Source organism: Peromyscus eremicus, chromosome 3 (assembly GCF_949786415.1).
Source record: "Peromyscus eremicus chromosome 3, PerEre_H2_v1, whole genome shotgun sequence".
Lineage (NCBI taxonomy): Eukaryota > Metazoa > Chordata > Mammalia > Rodentia > Cricetidae > Peromyscus > Peromyscus eremicus.
The window spans coordinates 99,395,481-99,413,959 of NC_081418.1; the positions used below are offsets into that span (position 1 = coordinate 99,395,481).

General features: G+C 42.9%; 2 protein-coding genes and 3 long non-coding RNA genes across 9 annotated transcripts in view; 2 read left to right on the forward strand and 3 right to left on the reverse strand.

The window, feature by feature from the left end:
• The window catches only part of C3H2orf42 (chromosome 3 C2orf42 homolog), a 31,868-nt gene extending 30,522 nt beyond the window's left edge, over positions 1–1,346 (reverse strand). Inside the window, exon 1 of the mRNA XM_059258135.1 lies at positions 1,136–1,346. The gene's annotated coding sequence lies outside the window, so the exon portion shown is untranslated. The remainder of the gene's footprint in view (positions 1–1,135) is intronic.
• On the reverse strand, positions 1,342–8,431 carry LOC131907149 (uncharacterized). Of its 2 annotated transcripts, none has more exons than XR_009378301.1 (3): positions 6,894–8,431; positions 6,110–6,185; positions 1,342–1,387 (listed from the first exon to the last, which is right to left on the reverse strand). It is a non-coding gene; the product is annotated as an uncharacterized LOC131907149 (long non-coding RNA). The 2 variants fall into 2 exon arrangements; XR_009378302.1 differs by lacking the exon at positions 1,342–1,387 and adding an exon at positions 3,938–4,806.
• On the forward strand, positions 1,348–4,823 carry LOC131907150 (uncharacterized). Its single transcript, XR_009378303.1, has 3 exons — positions 1,348–1,720; positions 2,747–2,809; positions 4,719–4,823. It is a non-coding gene; the product is annotated as an uncharacterized LOC131907150 (long non-coding RNA).
• LOC131907151 (uncharacterized) lies at positions 4,932–6,845 on the forward strand. The gene is made up of 2 exons (XR_009378304.1): positions 4,932–5,044; positions 6,761–6,845. It is a non-coding gene; the product is annotated as an uncharacterized LOC131907151 (long non-coding RNA).
• Positions 8,432–14,829: 6,398 nt separating the features above from the next.
• Positions 14,830–18,479, reverse strand: part of Tia1 (TIA1 cytotoxic granule associated RNA binding protein) — a 37,047-nt gene continuing 33,397 nt past the window's right edge. For all 4 annotated transcript variants that reach the window (XM_059258137.1, XM_059258136.1, XM_059258138.1 and 1 more), the window contains one exon: positions 14,830–17,419. In XM_059258137.1, the coding sequence (XP_059114120.1) occupies positions 17,293–17,419 (127 nt within the window). In that variant the 3' untranslated portion in view covers positions 14,830–17,292. The remainder of the gene's footprint in view (positions 17,420–18,479) is intronic.

Sequence of the window (18,479 nt, forward strand, 5' to 3'; positions counted from 1 at the left end):
ATACATTCACCCAAAGATAACATTGAGAGAGAGAAAAAGAGAGGGAGGGATTTCTATTTATTTTTGACATCGGATCTCATTTTGTAGCTCAGACTGGCTTGTAAAAATGTAGCTGTGCTGGGTAATTTCCACTTGACACAAGCTAGAGTTACCTGAAAGGAGGGAACCTCAATTGAGAAAATGCCTTTATAATATCTGGCTGTAAGGCATTTTCTTAATTAGTGATTGATGGGGGAGGGCCCAGCCCATTGTGGGTGGTGCCATCCCTGGGCTGGTGGTCCTGGGTTCTATAAGAAAACAGACTGATGCCAGGCATGGTGGCACACACCTTTAATCCCAGCACTCAGGAGGCAGAGGCAGGTGGATCTCTGTGAGTTCAAGGCTAGCCTGGTCTACAAAGAAAGTCCCAGGACAGCCAAGGCTATTACACAGAGAAACACAAAAAAATATGTTTTAAAAAACCAAAAAAAGAATAAAAGATAGGAAGGAAGGAAGGAAGGAAGGAAGGAAGGAAGAAAGAAAGAAAGAAAGAAAGGAGGAAAGAAAGAAAGAAAGAAAGAAAGAAAGAAAGAAAGAAAGAAAGGAAGAAAGAAAGGATAGAGCAAGTAAGCAAATAAGCAGAGTAAGCCAGTCAGCAGCACTCCTCCTTGGCCTCTGCATCAGCTCCTGCCTCCAGGTTCCTGCCCCTCATGAGTTCCTGTCCTGACTTCCTTTGATGATGAACAATGATATGGAAGTGTAAGCCAAATAAACCCTTTCCTCCCCAAATTGCTTTTTGGCTGTTGTGCTTTGTTACAGAAACAGTAGCCCTAACTAAGACAGTAGTCCAGGCTAGTCTCAGATTCTCTCAGATCCTCCCACCTTAGCCTCCCAAATCACTGGGCCTAGGGTGCTGCTTTAGCACCACATACACTGGAGATGGTGGTACATACCCAGCACTGTGTAATCCCAGCACTCAGGAGGGAAAGACAAGAGGAACATGAATTCAGTGTCATCCTCAGTTACAAAGGAGTTCAAGGCCAATCTGGGCTACATGAGAACCTATCTCAATAAGAATGGACCAGAGCACAGGAAAGATGGGTTCCTTTCCTTCTACTGGTCCCCAGAATCCCAACCCAATCCTTCCCAGTCCTACCTGTACCAGCTGCCAGGGCACCTGGAGAAGAGTGGAACCTGTGTCCATAAGACCTAAAGTGTGCTTCATTAGTTTGTGATGATCAGACAGCACAGAGACAGGCATGCTCATTTGCAGTGAGATATGCCACTTGGCCTAAGTCTTCTGAAGGCTGATCTCTGATGTAACAATGCAGACATTCTCTTTTCCCCTGGCAAAGCTTGCTTAGGGTTCCAGTTTGATTCCAGCTCACCTGGTAGAGATCTTGGCAGCCTAAAGCAAAACAAGAGAAGACAGTTGTCATATGACAAAGATGGTTCTTTCCACTTAGAAAGGCAGAATAGGGGCTGGGGCAACTCAGCAGCAGAGCATGTACACAGTGCACATCAAGTCCTGGGGCCAGTCCTCAGCATCAGAACACCAGCACAAGCAAAAGCCCCCAGGAGTCCACATCTCAATTTTTGACAATTATTTGAGAAATCCTTATCAAATATTGCTATGGAAATTTCTAACAAGAAAGTAATAGAGCAATAGTAATGGCATTATGCAGGGCTGACAGGAGCACAAGGCACAGCAGCGAACTGGTCACACTCATCTTCCCTAATGGTAATACATAATATCTCTGAGTGCTTTAGGTTTCTTATTTTTCACTGAAATTTTTGAAAATTCATTTTTATGTGTTCGAGTGTTTGTTTGGCCTGCATGTATATTTATGCACCAACTGCATGCCTGGTGACTATGGAAGTCAGAAGAGGGTACCAGACGCCCTAGAACGGGAGTTATAGATAGTTGTGAGCCACAATGTAGGTGCTGGGAACCAAACCTGTGTCTTCTGGAAGAGCAGTAAGTGCTCTTAACTGCTGTGCCATCTCTCCACACCTCCCCCTCAACACTGAATGGAGCCTAGGATGACCCTGAACTTCTCCTCTTCCAGCCTCCAACTCTTCTTTTTTTTTGTTTTTCGAGACAGGGTTTCTCTGTGTAGCTTTGGAGCCTGTCCTGGAACTCGCTCTGTAGACCAGGCTGGCCTTGAACTCACAGAGATCCACCTGGCTCTGCCTCCGAGTGCTAGGATTAAAGGTGTGTACCACCACTGCCCAGCTACACTTAATACTCCTGTGTATGTGTAAATGTGAGTGTGGTCCCAAGTAAGAAGCCAGAGGTTGACAATGGGTGTCCTTCTCAATTGTTTCACACCTTTTTTTTTTTTTTAAAGGTAGGGTCTCCATACGCAGCCCTGGCTATCCTGAACTCCATATGTAAACCAGGCTGGCCTGAACTCCCAGAGTTTGCTTGCTTTTTTCTCCTGGGTGCTGGGATTAAAGGCTTGCACCACCACACCTGGTCCACTGTATTTTTTTTTTTTAAGATTTATGTGTATGAATGTTTTACCTGCATGTATGTATGTGCACCACATACATGCCTAGTGCCTATGAAGTTCAGAAAAGCACATCAGATGCCCTGGAACTGGAGTTACAGGGGATTGTGAGCTACCATGTGGGTTCTGGGAACTGAACTCAGATCCTCTGCAAGAACAACAAGTGCTCTTTACCACTGAATCATCTCTAACCTTACACCTAAGTTTTTGAGACAGGGTCTTTCACTGAACCTGGAACTCATCATTTTGTCTAGACTGATTGGCAAGGAAACCCTAGGGATGCTCTTGGCTCTGCCTCCCAAGCACTGGGATTACAGGTATGCACCTCTGTGCCTGGCTCTATATGTGGGTTCTGCAGGCAGGAACTTCACCATAAGAACCATCTTTTCTGCCACTTAATGCTTTTTTATTAAAAGGATAAAAAAAGATAATCTGCTTGTGATTCTTTAAAAACATGTAGGTAAAAATCAGAATGTATAATATACTGCTAATTATGCATAAAAATAATGGAGAAACAAATTTACAAATACATATATACATGCATATTTGTACTAGCTTGTAAATAAAGTAGTCTTTTTGTTTTGTTTCTGGGACAGGGTCTAACCATGTAGCCCTGGCTGGCCTGAAACTCACTAGTAGACCAAACTGGTCTGGAACTAATGAGAATCAGCTCCCTCTGCCTCCTGAGTGCTGTATTAATCTAATCATTAAAGGCATGAGCAACCACACCCACTTACTCAAAATGTTTTCAGAGTTGTATTTTTATTTGTGTATCTGTCTGTATGAATATATGCACAGAGTCCAGTAAGAGGGTATGGGATCTTCTGGAGCTGGAGTAACATGCAGTTAAAAAGCTGACTGATGAGGCTGGAGAGATGGCTCAGAGGTTAAGAGCGCTGCTTGTTTTTCCAGGGGTCCTGAGTTAAATTCCCAGCAACCACATGGTGGTTCATAACCATCTGTAATGTGAGATCTGTTGCCGTCTTCTGGCATGCAGACAGAACACTGTATATACAATTAAAAAAAAAAAAAAAAAAAAAAAAAAAAAAAAAAAGCTACCTGATAGCCTGATATCGGTGTTGGGAACCAAACTCTGGTCCTCTGAAGAGCAGCAAGCACTTTTAATTGCTGAGCTATTATTCTAATTCCTGTAAAATCTTTTTGTTAAATGCAGTATTTCAGTGTATCAGTAAGTCATGTTTGTTTATCCACTTATCAGTCAACAGACATTTGGCTTATTCCCAAGTTTTTGGCTACCATACATAGTGCTGAGATCATTGGGACAAATACTTGTGTAGTCAAGTGTTTTCACATAAACTTATACTGGACTGGAGGTAGTACACCTGAGGGCAGAGCACTGGCTCAGCGTGTGTAAGACCCCCATGTGTGTATTTATTGGGTACCATATACTATTTCTTTTATTTTGTTTTTAAGATAGGGTTTTATTCTGTGACCTGGAACATATTAGGTAGCCTAGGCAGGCCTCGAACTCTTAATAATCCTCTTCCTCAGCCTCCTAAGTGATAGGATTACAGGTATGGACCACAATGCTGGGCTATATAGCTCAATACATGTAAACTAATGTTCAAACACAGTAAACATGGCTATCTTCTCTGAACATAACATTTTCAGAACCTGAAAAGCTGTTTTCCAAAGGGGCTGTGCCCTTTATATTCCCACAGGCAACATAAGATTTCTATTTCTGCAGTCTTCTTCATTTCAGCCCTCTGATTGTAGTGGGCATCATATGGTATCTCACTGTAGTTTCATCTGCAAATCTCTATTGGATACTTACATTGAGCAAGATTTCTCACGACTAGCCATTTGAAACAGTACGCCACATGAAAGGAGTTCAATACAGAAGCCCATACATTGTATGATTCCATGAGCGAAACATCCAGAATAGGAAAATATGTAAAAACAGAAGGAGGCTAGTGGTACAGGACTGGACGGAGGAGGGACTGAGTAGTGATGGTTACAGTGTTTCTTTCAGGATGATGAAAGATATTATAAACTCTGTGAAATGATTTTCAATTCTGTAGATTTATAAGATCTCTTGAATTGTAATATTTTTTAAAAATTGATTTTATGTGTATAGCATTTCAATAACACTATCACTACCTTAAAAAAGAGAGGGAGAATGAAATTCAAATGCTAAAGGGATAAGAAAGAGAGAGGGAGATCTAGAGACGGCTCAGTGGTTATATGCACTTGTTGCTTTTGCAGAGGACCTGGGTTCGATTCCTAGCACCCACATGCTACTCAGAACTGCCTGTAACTTCAGCTCCAGAGGTCTGATTCTTTCTTCTGGTCTCTGAAACGATGAATAGACATTCAGGCACATAAAATAAAAACAAGTAAATTTTTTAAGAAAAAAAGGGGGTGGGGAGGCCGGAGAGATGGTGCAGAGGTTCATAGTATTTTTTTCTCTTGCAGAGGACCTGGGTTCAGTTACCAGGACACACATGGTTGCTCATACCATCTCTAACTCCAGCTCCAAGGAATCCGATGCCCTCTTCTCAAGTCTGAGGATACCAGGCCTCTGGGTGGTGGTAAACAGACACTCGTATACATAAACAAGTCTAAAACATTTTTTTTTTTTTTTTTTTTTTTTTGGTTTTTCGAGACAGGGTTTCTCTGTGTAGCTTTGTGCCTTTCCTGGAACTCACTTGGTAGCCCAGGCTGGCCTCGAACTCACAGAGATCCGCCTGGCTCTGCCTCCCGAGTGCTGGGATTAAAGGCGTGCGCCACCACCGCCCGGCTAAAAATTTTTTTAAAGAGAGGGCTGAGATATAGTTTAGTTATAGAGAGCTAACCGGGGGAGGCCTCTAGTTTCAATTCCTAGTACCAATTAAATTAAAAAAAAAAAAAGCCATCAGAAAAGAGCAGAAAGGACTTTATAAGAGTTACAAAGATTGGAAATGAAGCTAAGAGGTAGAGTATTTGCCAGTATGCTTAAGGCCCTGGATTTAATCCCTAGCTCTATAAATCAAACAAATAAACCAAAAAGCAGCAAAGTAATGAAACAGATGAAAGTAATTACCTATTAATAGAATGTGAACTAGTCATTATTACATTGTTAGTGGGCATATTGGAAACTCTACTGGAAAGGATGTAAATAAAAATATGTAATAAGGGGCGGTGGTGACGCACGCCTTTAATCCCAGCACCCGAGAGGCAGAGCCAGGCGGATCTCTGTGAGTCCGCGCCAGCCTAGATTACAGAGTGAGTTCCAGGAAAGGCGCAAAAGCTACACAGAGAAACCCTGTCTCGAAAAACCAAAAAAAAAAAAAAAAAAAAAAAGGTAATAAGCACTTTACTTTAGCAATTTCACTTCTAAGATATCATAATTTATGTGTATATATTTTCATTTTTGTTTTAATTACATGTATATGTGTGACTGTGTCAGGCTATGTGCATGAGCACAGGCATTCCTGGAGGAGTGCCCTGGATACTCCTGGAACTGCAGTTACAGGTGGTTGTGAGCTACCAGACACGGGTGCTGGGAACTGAACTCAGACCCTCTGCAGGAGCAGTATGCACTCTTCACCACTGCGACATCTTTCCAGCACCCCCACTCCGGCCCCCTTTTTGAGATAGGGTCTCACTATGCACACCTGGGCTGGTCTTGAAGTCAATCTGTTGACCAAGCTGGCCTCCAAATCACAGAGGTCCCTCTGTGAGACTTTCTAACTGCAGAAAAGGAAGAGGAGTTTCAGTAAAGAACTAAGATCAGTGTAACCAGGTAATATGCAGTTTATTGTAAAGCCACTAAAAATCAGTGAGATCTGTATACGGAGCACCTATCAACACATACTGTGGAGTGTAAAAGATGTAGTGCTTTGTGTATGCTATTTTTTTTTGTTTTAAAAAGAAATTAATGGTGGTGGGAAGGTAGGGCTGGAGAGATGGTTCAGTGGTTAAGAGCATGTATTGCTCTTCGAGAGAGCCCAAGTTCGGTTGCCAGCACCCACATCTGCGGGGCACACAATTTCCTATAACTCTAATTTCAGGGAATCCAACTCCTTTGGCATACTGGGAAAACAAACACACACACACACACACACACACACACACACACACACACACGCTTTTTAAAAAAAGAAATTAAGGACACAGTATAGATGCCTATTGCCTCAGCAGTGATTTGAGCCCTGGGAAACGGAGAATTACGTTTCATTTTTTACTATCTGAATTTTAAAACATATACCACTACGACTCATTATAGAGTTTTCTTCTTTTTCCTTTTTTTTTTCTTTCCGAGACAGGGTTTCCTAGACCAAGCTAGACTCGAACTCAAGAGACACCCGCCTGTCTCAGTCAGAGTGCTGGGATTAAAGGCATGCGCTACCACGCCCAGCTAGTTCTTTTTTTTTTGGGGGGGGGGGTAGGGTCTGCTACCTAGCCTAGCTGTCCTCGAACTCGAGATCCTCTTGCCTCTGCCTCCCGAGTGCTGGGATGACAGGCAGCGCCACCGAGCCCGGCTTGCAGACTCTGTCTTGAAAGGATACACAAGGAGCGTGACTTGTGAAGGAGCTGCGTTGGAAACCTGAAGGGTCTCGGGATGGTCGTCTCTCCTTAGCAAGAGGATGAACAGCGCCTGGCGCTGGGAGAGGGAACCCAGAACGAGGTAGGTTTCGCCTTGGTGCCACCCAGCCGCAGAGCTGGTCGGTGTAGGGGACGCTGGTTTGGGGCGTGTTTAGCGCTCCCCAGGTGAGAAGGAACTGCTGGAGTAGGCGCATTCACTGAAGGGACCTGTGGAGGCGCTATTTACCCATTTTAGGGATGAGACTGTCGAATTGGACCGAAGCGTCAAAGCTCGTAGGCCTTTACTGAGTGTGGGGATCAGGTCGGTTGCTGTCAGATCACAGAATCCGGGCCTCAGTCCCACAGTGTTGTTTAGGAGCGCGCGCCTAAGTACAGCTTCCGGGACCATCCGGCTACCACACGCACTTCCCATGCGACCTGCATCCCGGCATCCTCTGCACGACGCCCACTTCCGGTGCTATGTGAGCCCCAGCAGAAGTGTAACCACCCCGACACGCAGTCCCCAGAACACATTCTCCGCCTTGACCCCCACCCCAGGCCGTGTCCGGCCGCTCCCGGCCTCGCACACAGAGTTCCCTTACCTACCTCGCACCTCTAGGGACCTCTCGCTGGCGACCGCCCTCGCCGAGTCTCTCTTTGCCTGCTGCGGCCTTTTACAAACGCGGCCAAACTGTTTGCTGTAACGACAGTCGTTATTGGTCAGGGTCGCCCACGTGCACCAAGGGCCCGCCCACCTCCGCTGGAGAGGCACGATGGGATTTGTAGTGTTCTCAGCTGAGAGCGGTGCCTTTCGGACATGATCTAGTGACCGAAGCAGCACAGAAGAGTCTCGTGTTGTCACGTTCTTGGTCTTCCTAGCTTGACCTAGAGGTACAGAAAACACCTATGGGGCTTCCCGGTGGCCCCGACTACTTCGAGCCGAAACAATTCTGTACTGAAGATAATGCTACTGACGCTCTATCTTATTAGCAAAGCAGCTGCAATTTCGAGTTTGCGTCGCGCTCTTACTCTTTCACTTGTATGGTTCTTTCTCTCCCTTGGCACTTGCACGTTTATTACTTGAACGCTTCCCTCTTGGAATGAGCCGAAATAGCCTGTCTGTTCTTTCGTTTTTCAGAGTCATACAGAATAAATCTAAGTTCTTCAGTAATTTTTCAGTTACTCCACTTACTGATGGTGGCGCTGTAGACAAATTACTTTACTCTGACCAAATTTTACTCTTCTCAGTTGTATAAGTGGCCTTTTGTGGGATCAAATTTCCTAATATTGATTCAGAAACTGGAGGGAGGAGTTAAAGAAGAGACGATCCCCCTCCCCACACTTTTCATCTGTTGTTACATTTAAGAAGATTCATATTCATACTTGAATCATCTGGGTAATTGCCTTGTAACGAAAACATGGCTTTTTTTTTTTCCTCTCCCGGTTTTTCGAGACAGGGTTTCTCTGTTTAGCTGTCCAGGCTGGCCTCGAACTCACAGAGATCCGCCTAGCTCTGCCTCCCGAGTGCTGGGATTAAAGGCGTGCGCCACCACCACCCAGCAAACATGGCTTTTCAATACCTAGTTAGTGCTTAGCAATTGGCTTAAGTGGTGACTGGAGAGTCCCCAAACCTAATTTTTTTTTTTAATTTGTACTTATTTATGTATATGAGTGTTCTATTTGAATGAATGACTGCATGACAGAAGAGGTCAGCAGTTTACATTAGAGATGATTGTGAGCCATCATGTGGTTGCTGGGAATTGAACTCAGGACCTGTGGAAAAGCAGCCAGGGCTCTTAACCACTGAGCCATCTCTCTAGTCCCGAAACCTGCATTTCTCTGCCTGGCTTTGGGTTGTGTTTCTCCTTTGCCCTATACTTCAGTGGCAGGCTGTTAAGCAGAGACATGTGCAGGCACTTCCTTTCTGGGTGCTGTTTCTTGTCTTTCTCATTCAATGTACAGTGGTTCACGAAAGATCCCTCGAGCCTCACCTCCCTGTCCTCAAAACCAGTCAGCTGCATTCTCATACCATGCTCTCCCTGCTAAAGAGTTCTTGGAATCCCTGGCTGTGCCAGCTTGCAACTCTTTCCAAATGACATAAAATACAGGACAGCCAGTTAAGCCATTTCACTGCATTGTGTGTCCCCTGTGGTATCTGGCAACTCCAGCTGTCTCCCTACCTGGTGGAATGTTTCTCCACTTCCATTAGCCTGCAAATTCCTGATCCTGTGGTAATGGGCTCCTTGGAAGGGTTAGGAGCTCCTCTGTGGCTGCAAGTGTGTGTTTTCCTTGCTCTCTTTCCTTCTCTCCCTGCTGTGCACAAGTAGTAGTTGTCTTCTGTACACTTACTATTTGACTATTGTCTGCCCACTAGTCATTAGCCAGTGTTTACTTTGTTCCAACCATTGTTAATGAATCTTTCACCATTTCCCTTAAAATTAAAACAACTTTTAAAAATGTACATGGGTGTTTTGCTTGCCTGTGCATACCTGGTGCTGGTGGAGGACAGAGAGGGCATCAGATCCTCTGGAATTATAATTACAGATGGTTGTGACCCACCACTTGGGTGCCTGGAAGCAAGTGCTCTTAACAGCTGAGCCATCTCTCTAGCCCCAGCATCTCTTTTTGACCTTTGTCTCCTAATAAACTGTTCATTCAAACACAGGTCATTGTGGCACTGAAGGGTTTATGTGGGAATGGAGATGGGATTCTATGGTGTTGAGTAAAAGCTAAACTATAACAGGTACTGAGAGGCATGCTGTAGTTTTAATGACCTCTTATGCACCATTTGAAACAATGTGAGGCTTGAAAAGCAGAAAGGTGGTGTGAAGTCAGTCCCAGGGGTCCAGATACATTAAGAAGCAAATTGCAAAACAGGAGCCAGATTCCTTTGTGCAGCAGATGAGGGAGCCAAGGGAGCTGCTCAGGACCAGCACAGAACTCTTTCTGAGCAGGTCAGACCCTCTGAGAACCCAGGGCTAACCTACCCCACTGCTAGGGACTGAAAACTCAGGCACCAAGCAGGTTAAACAAGGTCTACTACCCTTGAGCTTTAGACTCCAGCCCCTGTGGCTGCTGCTTTTGTTTTAGGATTAATTATGTTTTTCAAGACAGGGTTTCTCTGTGTAACAGCTCTGGCTGCCCTGGAACTCAATTTATAGACCAGACTGGCCTCAAACTCGCAGAGATCTGCATGTCACTGCCTCCTGAGTGCTGGGATTAAAGGTGTGAGCCACCATACCCAGCATTAATTTTTAAGTTTTATGTGAGTAATTTGCCTGCATGTACTAGTGCACATGCTTGCAGGGCCCACAGAGGCTACTGAATCCACTGGAACAGGAGTGAATAGATTGCTGTATACTGCCATGTGGGTGCTGGGAACTAAATCCAGGTCCTCTCCAGGAACAGCAAATGCTCTTAACTTCTGAGTCACCTCTCTATCTCCCACCTTCTTTAATAATTCATTACTGTACCCAAAAAGGAAGCAGCTGTGACACCTGGAGAAGGTCGCTCTAGGGAGGTAGTAGAGGAAGCCCTGAGTGTGTGTGAGCTGTTGACACGGCTATGTCACAGGCCCTAGCCATAGACCCATGGGAAAATGGCAAAGCTGTCTCTTCAATCCAGGTGAGGCTCAGAGAGATGGCAAAGCCTTCCTCAGAAGTCTGAGTGCAAATGTTGACAGTGTGCACTGAAAATGGACACCACAGCTATTCCCTCTGAAGAGTCTGTTCCTACCAAGATCAGCTGAACCTGCCTCCTGATCCCCCTGTACACCATAACCCCTGCCTTTCTGTTCAGCTGTGTGTAATAAACACCCTGGGCTTCTGGAGTGCTGAGGTTTCTTCATTAGTCCAGTTCACCAGACAAGCAGCTTTTCTTTGCATCTCTGTGTCTGTTTTTTTTTTTTTTAAAGATTTATTTATTTATTACATATACAGTGTTCTGCTTGCATGTGTCCCTTCAGGCCAGAAGAGGGCACCAGATCTCATTACAGATGGTTGTGAGCCACCATGTGGTTGCTGGGAATTGAACTCAGGACCTCTGGAAGAACAGCCAGTGCTCTTAACCACTGAGCCATCTCTCCAGCCCTCTGTGTCTGTTTTTACTTCATTCCCTTGCTACCCCAGTCAAGTTCAATCCCTGGAGCTATGGCAGCACCTCCCTTTCGTACTCCTGCTAGTACTTGGTCCAGCAAACAGAAGTAAACAGAAGGTAATGAAGAGCATCTGTATAAAGACACACCAATGGAAGTGTGGCAGCAGAGCAAAACCTATCTAGAGGGTCCCTGGAGAAATGCCAACAAGCACATGCCACAAGGGCTGCTCAGTGGGTACAGTCCTTGTTTAGCTTTCACAGCGTGCCTTTGCTCCTCAGGGCTGCATAAGACAGGACAGAGTGGCACATACCCGTGATACCAGAAAATGGGGTGTGGAGGCAGGAGGATCAGAAAATACTGCCTACATAGCAAGTTTGAGACTAGCCTGGGCTATATGAGGCCCTGGCTCAAAAACAAACAAACAAACAAACAAACAAAAAAACAATCTTTACCAAATCCAAAACAGATTCTAGAAGACTCTAGTTAGGGACATTCATGTCTAGAAAACTACCTAAATACAGTTATCCTGTAACTGAAATCTGCTTCACACAATTCACCCATCTGCATTTGAAAGCTTTTATTCAAAGACTATTTATGCTGTGGATTTCAGAAAGGTACAAACAACTTGCTCTAAGTTCATTTTTTTTTATTATTTTTAAAATTATGTGTACATATGTATAACAGTGGTTCTCAACCTTCCTAATGCTTCAACTCTTTAATACAGTTCCTCATGTGGTGACCCCCTAACCATACTACAATACAACTGTAATTTTGCTACTGTTATGAATCGTAATGTAAATACCTGATATGCAGGATATCTGATATGCGATCCCCAAGGGGGTTTTGACCCCCAAGAACCACTGGTTTGTGCACCTGAATGAAGTGCATGTGGACAGAAGAGGGCACCAGATCCTCTAGCTAGAGTCAGAGGCAGTTGTGAGCTGCTCAATGTGGGTACTGAGAACCAAACTTGGTCCCCTCAAGAGCATTAAGTGCTCTTTACTACTGAGCCTCCTCTTCAGCCTTTAATCCCTCCGATCGAGAATAAGACTACTACCACAGTTTAAAGCCAAATTTGAAGCAAGCTTTCATTAAATACCAGCCAGGTGGATGGGCTCTGGCCAGGTCCATACCCAGGTTCCTGGGAAATGGCCCAGAATCACGTATGGCAAGGGTTTAAGAAGCAAACCCCAAAATTAATTGCATTTCCTATCAAGTCCAATTAGGGCAAGCATACATGCTGACATACCTCCAGCCTACATCCAATCAGGGCCAAGCATACATCCTAATGTGTTTCCTGCCTGTGAACCACCTACACAAGTGATCAAGCACATTGGTACAGATGGGTCAAAGAAACTTATTTAGGGGAGTGAAAAACATGTGGCTTGTCACCTCCCATAAACTGTAGCCTCCAGCATTTCAGAAACTATCTGTCCTTGGGCAAGGGGCTTGCAGATCAAAGGCATTTATGTTTCAAGGATCTCTTAGGCATAATGATTAGAACTTAAAATGTAACTGGTTCTCACACAGACCAAGTCCCTTCTTTTAATTCTTGTATTGTACTGTAATTAACCAGCCGAAAAAACACCTCACTGATGGAATTCAGAACTTTGGGTGACTTTCAAAGGCATCTTGACTGGGCGGTGGAAGCACACACCTTTAATCCAGGCCGATCTCGTGAGTTCCAGGACAGCCAGGGCTACACAGACTACAGAGAGAAACCCTGTTTCGAAAAACCAAAAAAATAAAAAAAATAAATAAATAAAGATAAAAAGAGGACACTGTACTCTCTGAAACTGGAGTTACATATGGTTCAAAGCCACCATTAGGAACTGAACCAAGGTCCCCTGGAAGAGCAGCCAGTGTTCTAACTGCTGATGCATCTCTCCAGCCTCTCAAACACATTTCTTTTTTAAAAGATATCTACTCCCCCATATACACACATAATTTAAAAATAACAAAAATAAAGCTTAACAAAAAAAAATAACAGTTTAATTATGTGTATGTTAGTGTGGCTACACATACATATGTGCAGATGCCTATGGAGGCCAGATTTAGAACTCATGGCCATTCTCCTGCCTCAACTTTCTAAGTGCTAGGATTACAGGCATCTATCACCATGCCTTGCTAAAAAGCTGACCTCCTTTATCATATAGTCACATGACTAAGGTCTCAAAGGGAGAAAATCCTGCTCAGCTGCAACATCTTCATTTCATTAAGACTGAAAACTTAAGGTTTTGGAGGATGCTTGTCCAACCTTAAAAATACCAGTCAGACTATAGTGACTGGAATAAAATGGAATAGCTCTCTGTGACAGTTTCAATGAGAATGGCTCCCATAGGCCATATGTTTGACTGTTTGCTTCCATTGGTGGACTATTTAGGAAGAATTTGGTGTGGCCTTGTTGGAGGTATGACTCTGGGGGTGGGCTTTTAGGGTCAAAAGCCCATGCCAGGCTCTGCCTCTTTTTGTCTCCCTTCCCCTTTCATCTATTGCTCCAGTACCATGCCTGCCTGCTGCCACACTCTCCGCTACGATGATAATAAACTTAACCCTCTGTAAACAAGCCCCCAATGAAATATTTTCTGTCATAAGTTGCCTTGGTCATGGTGTTTCCTCACAGCAATAAAACAGTAACTAAAACAGGCCTTTAATCCCAGCATTCAGTAGCAGAGTTAGGCAGATCTCTGAGTCCCAAGCAAGCCAGGGCTATATAGTGAGACTCTATCTCAAAACAAAACGAACAAGCAAAAAACAGAAAAGAAGGACCAGAAAGAAGGCTCAGTGGTTAAGAGCATGTACTGTTCTTTCATAGTTCAGTTCCTAGCACCATGTCAGGCAGTTCACAACTACCTGTAATGCCAGTTCTAGGAATTCAACATCCTCTCTTCTGGCATCCACTGGCACCTGCACTCATAAGCACAGATACACACATATATGATGCAATTAAAAAAAAAAAAAACCAACAGTTTTTGTTTTGTTTTGGTTTTTGGAGACAGGGTTTCTCTGTGTAGCTTTGGAGCCTGTCATGGAACTCACTCTGTAGACCAGGCTGGCCTATAACTCACAGAGATCCGCCTTCCTCTGCCTACTGAGTGCTGGGATCAAAGGCGTGTGCCACCACCGCCCGGCTAAACCTCAACAGTTTTAAACATTTATTTATATTTGTGGCCAGAGTTAGTTCTCTACTTCCACTAAGTGTGTGCCAAGGATCACACTCCAGCCATCAGGTTTGGTGGCAGTCATCTTTTTCTGCTGAGCTAGGTTACCAGACTGCTAAATAATAGTTTTTAGAAACCATCACCCATTTGAAAGATTTGTTTTTTAAAATTTTCGATGCACATATGTTGTCTTACTAACTAACTACCATCTCAATAGCACCTACAGCACTTATTGAGTCTAACTATGAATGCAGTCTAGTCCTCTGAAACTGGAAGGGAACTTGAGCACAGATCTAAAAGAAAGGTGAACACAGTGGTAAAACAAGAGAAGGAAAACCTGGACTGTAAGTCTCTTTTTCAATGGGAAGCCCAGACTCTGGCTTCAGTTGGCTAAGCCCACAGAATGCAGAGCCTCTGTGGAACCCATGCGGACCATGGCTTCTGGGATACGGTGAAAGAACTCTTATGAATGCCTGATTGAGTGGTAATAACTGAGTACACCAGGAAAAAAAAAATCTCACACACAATAATCACTGCAAGAAGATCCCACAGGTCATAGAAAACATAAAGGAATTTTAATATCCAAACAGTCAGGATAAAGAATACTGGCTCCATGACCCACTCAGAGTCACTCAGGTTCTTTACAGTACCAGAGAGTAAAATCAAATGCATATTGCAAAGAAGTTCACTTTAAAAACCTTGATTTCCTTACCTGATACTTATACCAGGATGAAGATTTTTAGGTTGAAAATTGATTTAAATGATTGAACACTGAAATTAAACCAAAGCCAGCCATGTTCCTAAAATGTCAGTCTTTCATCAGGAACACGTCGCCACCACCTTCTCAACAGCAAATCAACATGAATTTTAAGATCTGTGCAATAAGAACATGCTGCTAATGAAAGTCCTCAGTACTGAGTCGAAAGAAGAGAGAAGCTACACTTCTGTACAAAATAAATTACTTGTGCCCAAATGATCCTGCAGTCTATGAGTTGCAAAGGAAGTAAAATTCTTTAATAGAGAAAAATACTGAGGGTGCTAAAACAGAAACAAAAGTCAGAAGGAAAAAAAAGCTAAAAAAATTAGCCAAAATAGTTTCCTGATGTGTGTGATTTATTTTTCTTAAAAATTTTTAAGTATTTCATTTAAGCTGCTTTTATTGCCTGTCCTGATCTGTAGAACTTTACAAAGAAATAAAATTTCCAAGTATTTAAAAAATTTATTCATCTCCATAAAGCAAATTTCAATGTATTAGTACTTAAAAATACACAGTGACTTAATGAAACATCAGCACGACTGCATAGAACTGAGCTCCAGAGAAGCACACATTTTGAGCTGTCTTCCTGGGCTCTGCTTTACAAGAGGACTGGCTTAGAAAACAAGTTAGAGTCATGTGCTCCTACCTGGAAGATACAGGCCAGGAAATGCTTCCGATTCCACAGGCCTAAGTAAAATGCTGGGAGCTCTCTGCAGGTCTCAAAACCCACAATTCACAGGGGCTCCTTCCTCTCTGATGTCAAGGAGGAGGTTGTGGTCATCACTGAAACCAAACCAAACCAAGAGACTCTGAAATGTATTAGAAATCCCAAGGCTAGAACAATGCCATCAAAGAGCAAACCTCAAAAATAATGTGGAAGCTCCAAGAGATCAGGTACCAAAGAACCAAAGTCATGCCTGTGCTATGGAGCCTCTTCCTTGATGGCTATTTAAGGAGGTAGGATTTTAAGGGTTTCTTATTTTTTTGTTTGTTCATATTTTGGCCTCTGAATATTTAAAAAATGTTTTGCCCGGCTGGTCCTTCAGGCTAATTTTGGAGTTCTTAATGAACCCCAAGCCTGACAGAGGAATATTCTACAGTTTCACAGCTAACATTTGTACATATTAAAATGGATTTACTTTTTTAAGTAAATCTAACTAGAAAACATGAAATTAATATATTCCTTTACATACAACTTTGTGTCTCAAAATTCTTGAACAACAAGAACAGATGAGTTTGTATCAAAGACTACCAAAGTACGTATGTGATATTCACATGCAAACGTAAAACCCGTCTCATGTCAACTCTTCATGACACCTTTAGGAAGGGAATGACATACAAAGTTTGCTAACTGCAAACTATGACTTGCGGAAGGAACTATCTCAGAAAACACCACATGTAAACGTAGATGCTGACACGTGAAGCTGATGTGGGTGAGGACTTAGCACACTGCAGTCTCCTTAGTCACAAGCTGTTGTTTTTATAGTTCCTGGTAGATGACAGAGTTTATCACAGAAGATAAAAATCCCTTTAAACAAATCCAACAGGGAATCCTTGAGGCACCTTCTCATATAAAAACAAGATGAATGCAGTTATCAGTCCATCTGAGAAAAGTTTTCAATCTAAGTGAACATCATTTTTTTTTCATTTAAGAATATGTTACAGAATTTTTATAAGGCAGGACAAATTTGTGAAAAAAATGTAGATACAAAATGATATAAACTAATAATTTACATTTAGAAATTCCAAAGGGCTAACAGTGGAGATGGTATAGGTCACGTAATGCCTACTCTTTAAAACTAACACAGAACTGTGCATACGCTGAAAGTTATAAAGAACTTCTAGATTTTGCACAAGTTTGGCTTTTCTTTTTACATCTATATTACATGTTTTAAATCATATCAGGAATGCAAACTAAAAATGCACGCTACTTTAGTGGAAAGTTCAATATTGTGCAATTTTCTGCCTCTTAATTTTTAAAAAGTGGCAGCAATCCCTGCATTTGTCTTTGAAACAAGGATCTGAGAAACTTTATCAAAAAAGATAATGAAGGCAAAAATTGGCAGACATCCACCATCTTGTTCCTTTTTAAAACAATGTGGATGAAAAGTAATTTCATGATTAAAAAATGAATCTTTTAAATAAATACATCATTATCTGGCATTTGTACTGACTGATTTGATAAATCTTTAAGTAAACAACAGCTTTCCTACCCTCCCTGTAGCGTCAAGCCACTGGCTTCCATTTTGTAGTCTGTTCTCACTGGGTTTCATACCCTGCCACTCGATACCCAGCAGGCTGATTAGGAAGCATGTTGCCATTCTGGCCTTGAGGTGGTGGCACACTGTAATTGGGTCCCATCCATGGTGCAGAAGACTGGGTCTGACTGTTAGACAAAGTGAGAGAAGCAGAGGAGAGGGAAATCCATTGTCAGAACAATGTCAGGCCAAGAGTGAGTAACACATACACAAGGACACATACCTTTTCTTAACCCAAATATGAGGAAAAACTGTTAAGCCAGGGAAAACAAACACAAAACAATTTTCTCTTAAAATAAGCGTCCCCAGCCAGGCATAGTGGTGCAAGCCTTGCCAGCCTAGTCCACAGAGCTAGTTCTAGGACAGCCAGGGCTGCACAGCAAAACCCTGTCTCAAAAGCAAAAAACAAAAATCCCCATATATATATATTTGGTAATTAATTTTTTTTTATTAGAAATTACAGCTAAGAAAATAGTTTTTTTTTGTTTTTTTTTTTTTTTTTCCCAGAGCTGAGGACCGAACCCAGGGCCTTGCGCTTGCTAGGCAAGCGCTCTACCACTGAGCTAAATCCCCAACCCCAGAAAATAGTTTTAAACTGGGTGTTTAATCCCAGCACTTGGGAGGAAGAGGCAAGCATAGCTCTGTGAGTTTGAGACAGCCTGGTCTGCAGAGGGACTTCCAGGACAGTCAGGGCTACACAGTGAAACCTTGCTTGAAAAAACAAAAAAATATTTTTAATCTATAAACATTCATCCCCTTTGAACTCAGAAAAAGCATCCCTCTACTTGGGCTGGATACACACTGGACAAGCCACTCTCTTTGTTTGCAGCACTCAGGAGGAAGAAGCAGGCAGATCTCTGAGGACAGTGAGTTCCAGGCCAATCAGAGCTACATCGAGAGACACTGTCTCAAAGCAAAAAGACACACACACAAAAACTTCAACATTAGGTATAGGGAGAACTAACACCTTTAATACGTAAGAAAAACTATTAAGTAGTTTTTAAAAGAATTTTTTTTTTTTTACTATTTTTGTTTTTTAAGACTTATTTCTATATATTTTGAGTTTTCACCTGCATGTATGTATGTGTGCAGCATACCTAGCACCTACTGAGGCCAGAAAAGGGTGTTGGATCTCCTGGACTAGAATTTACAGATGGCTGTGAGCCGTCCTGTGGGTGCTGAGAACCT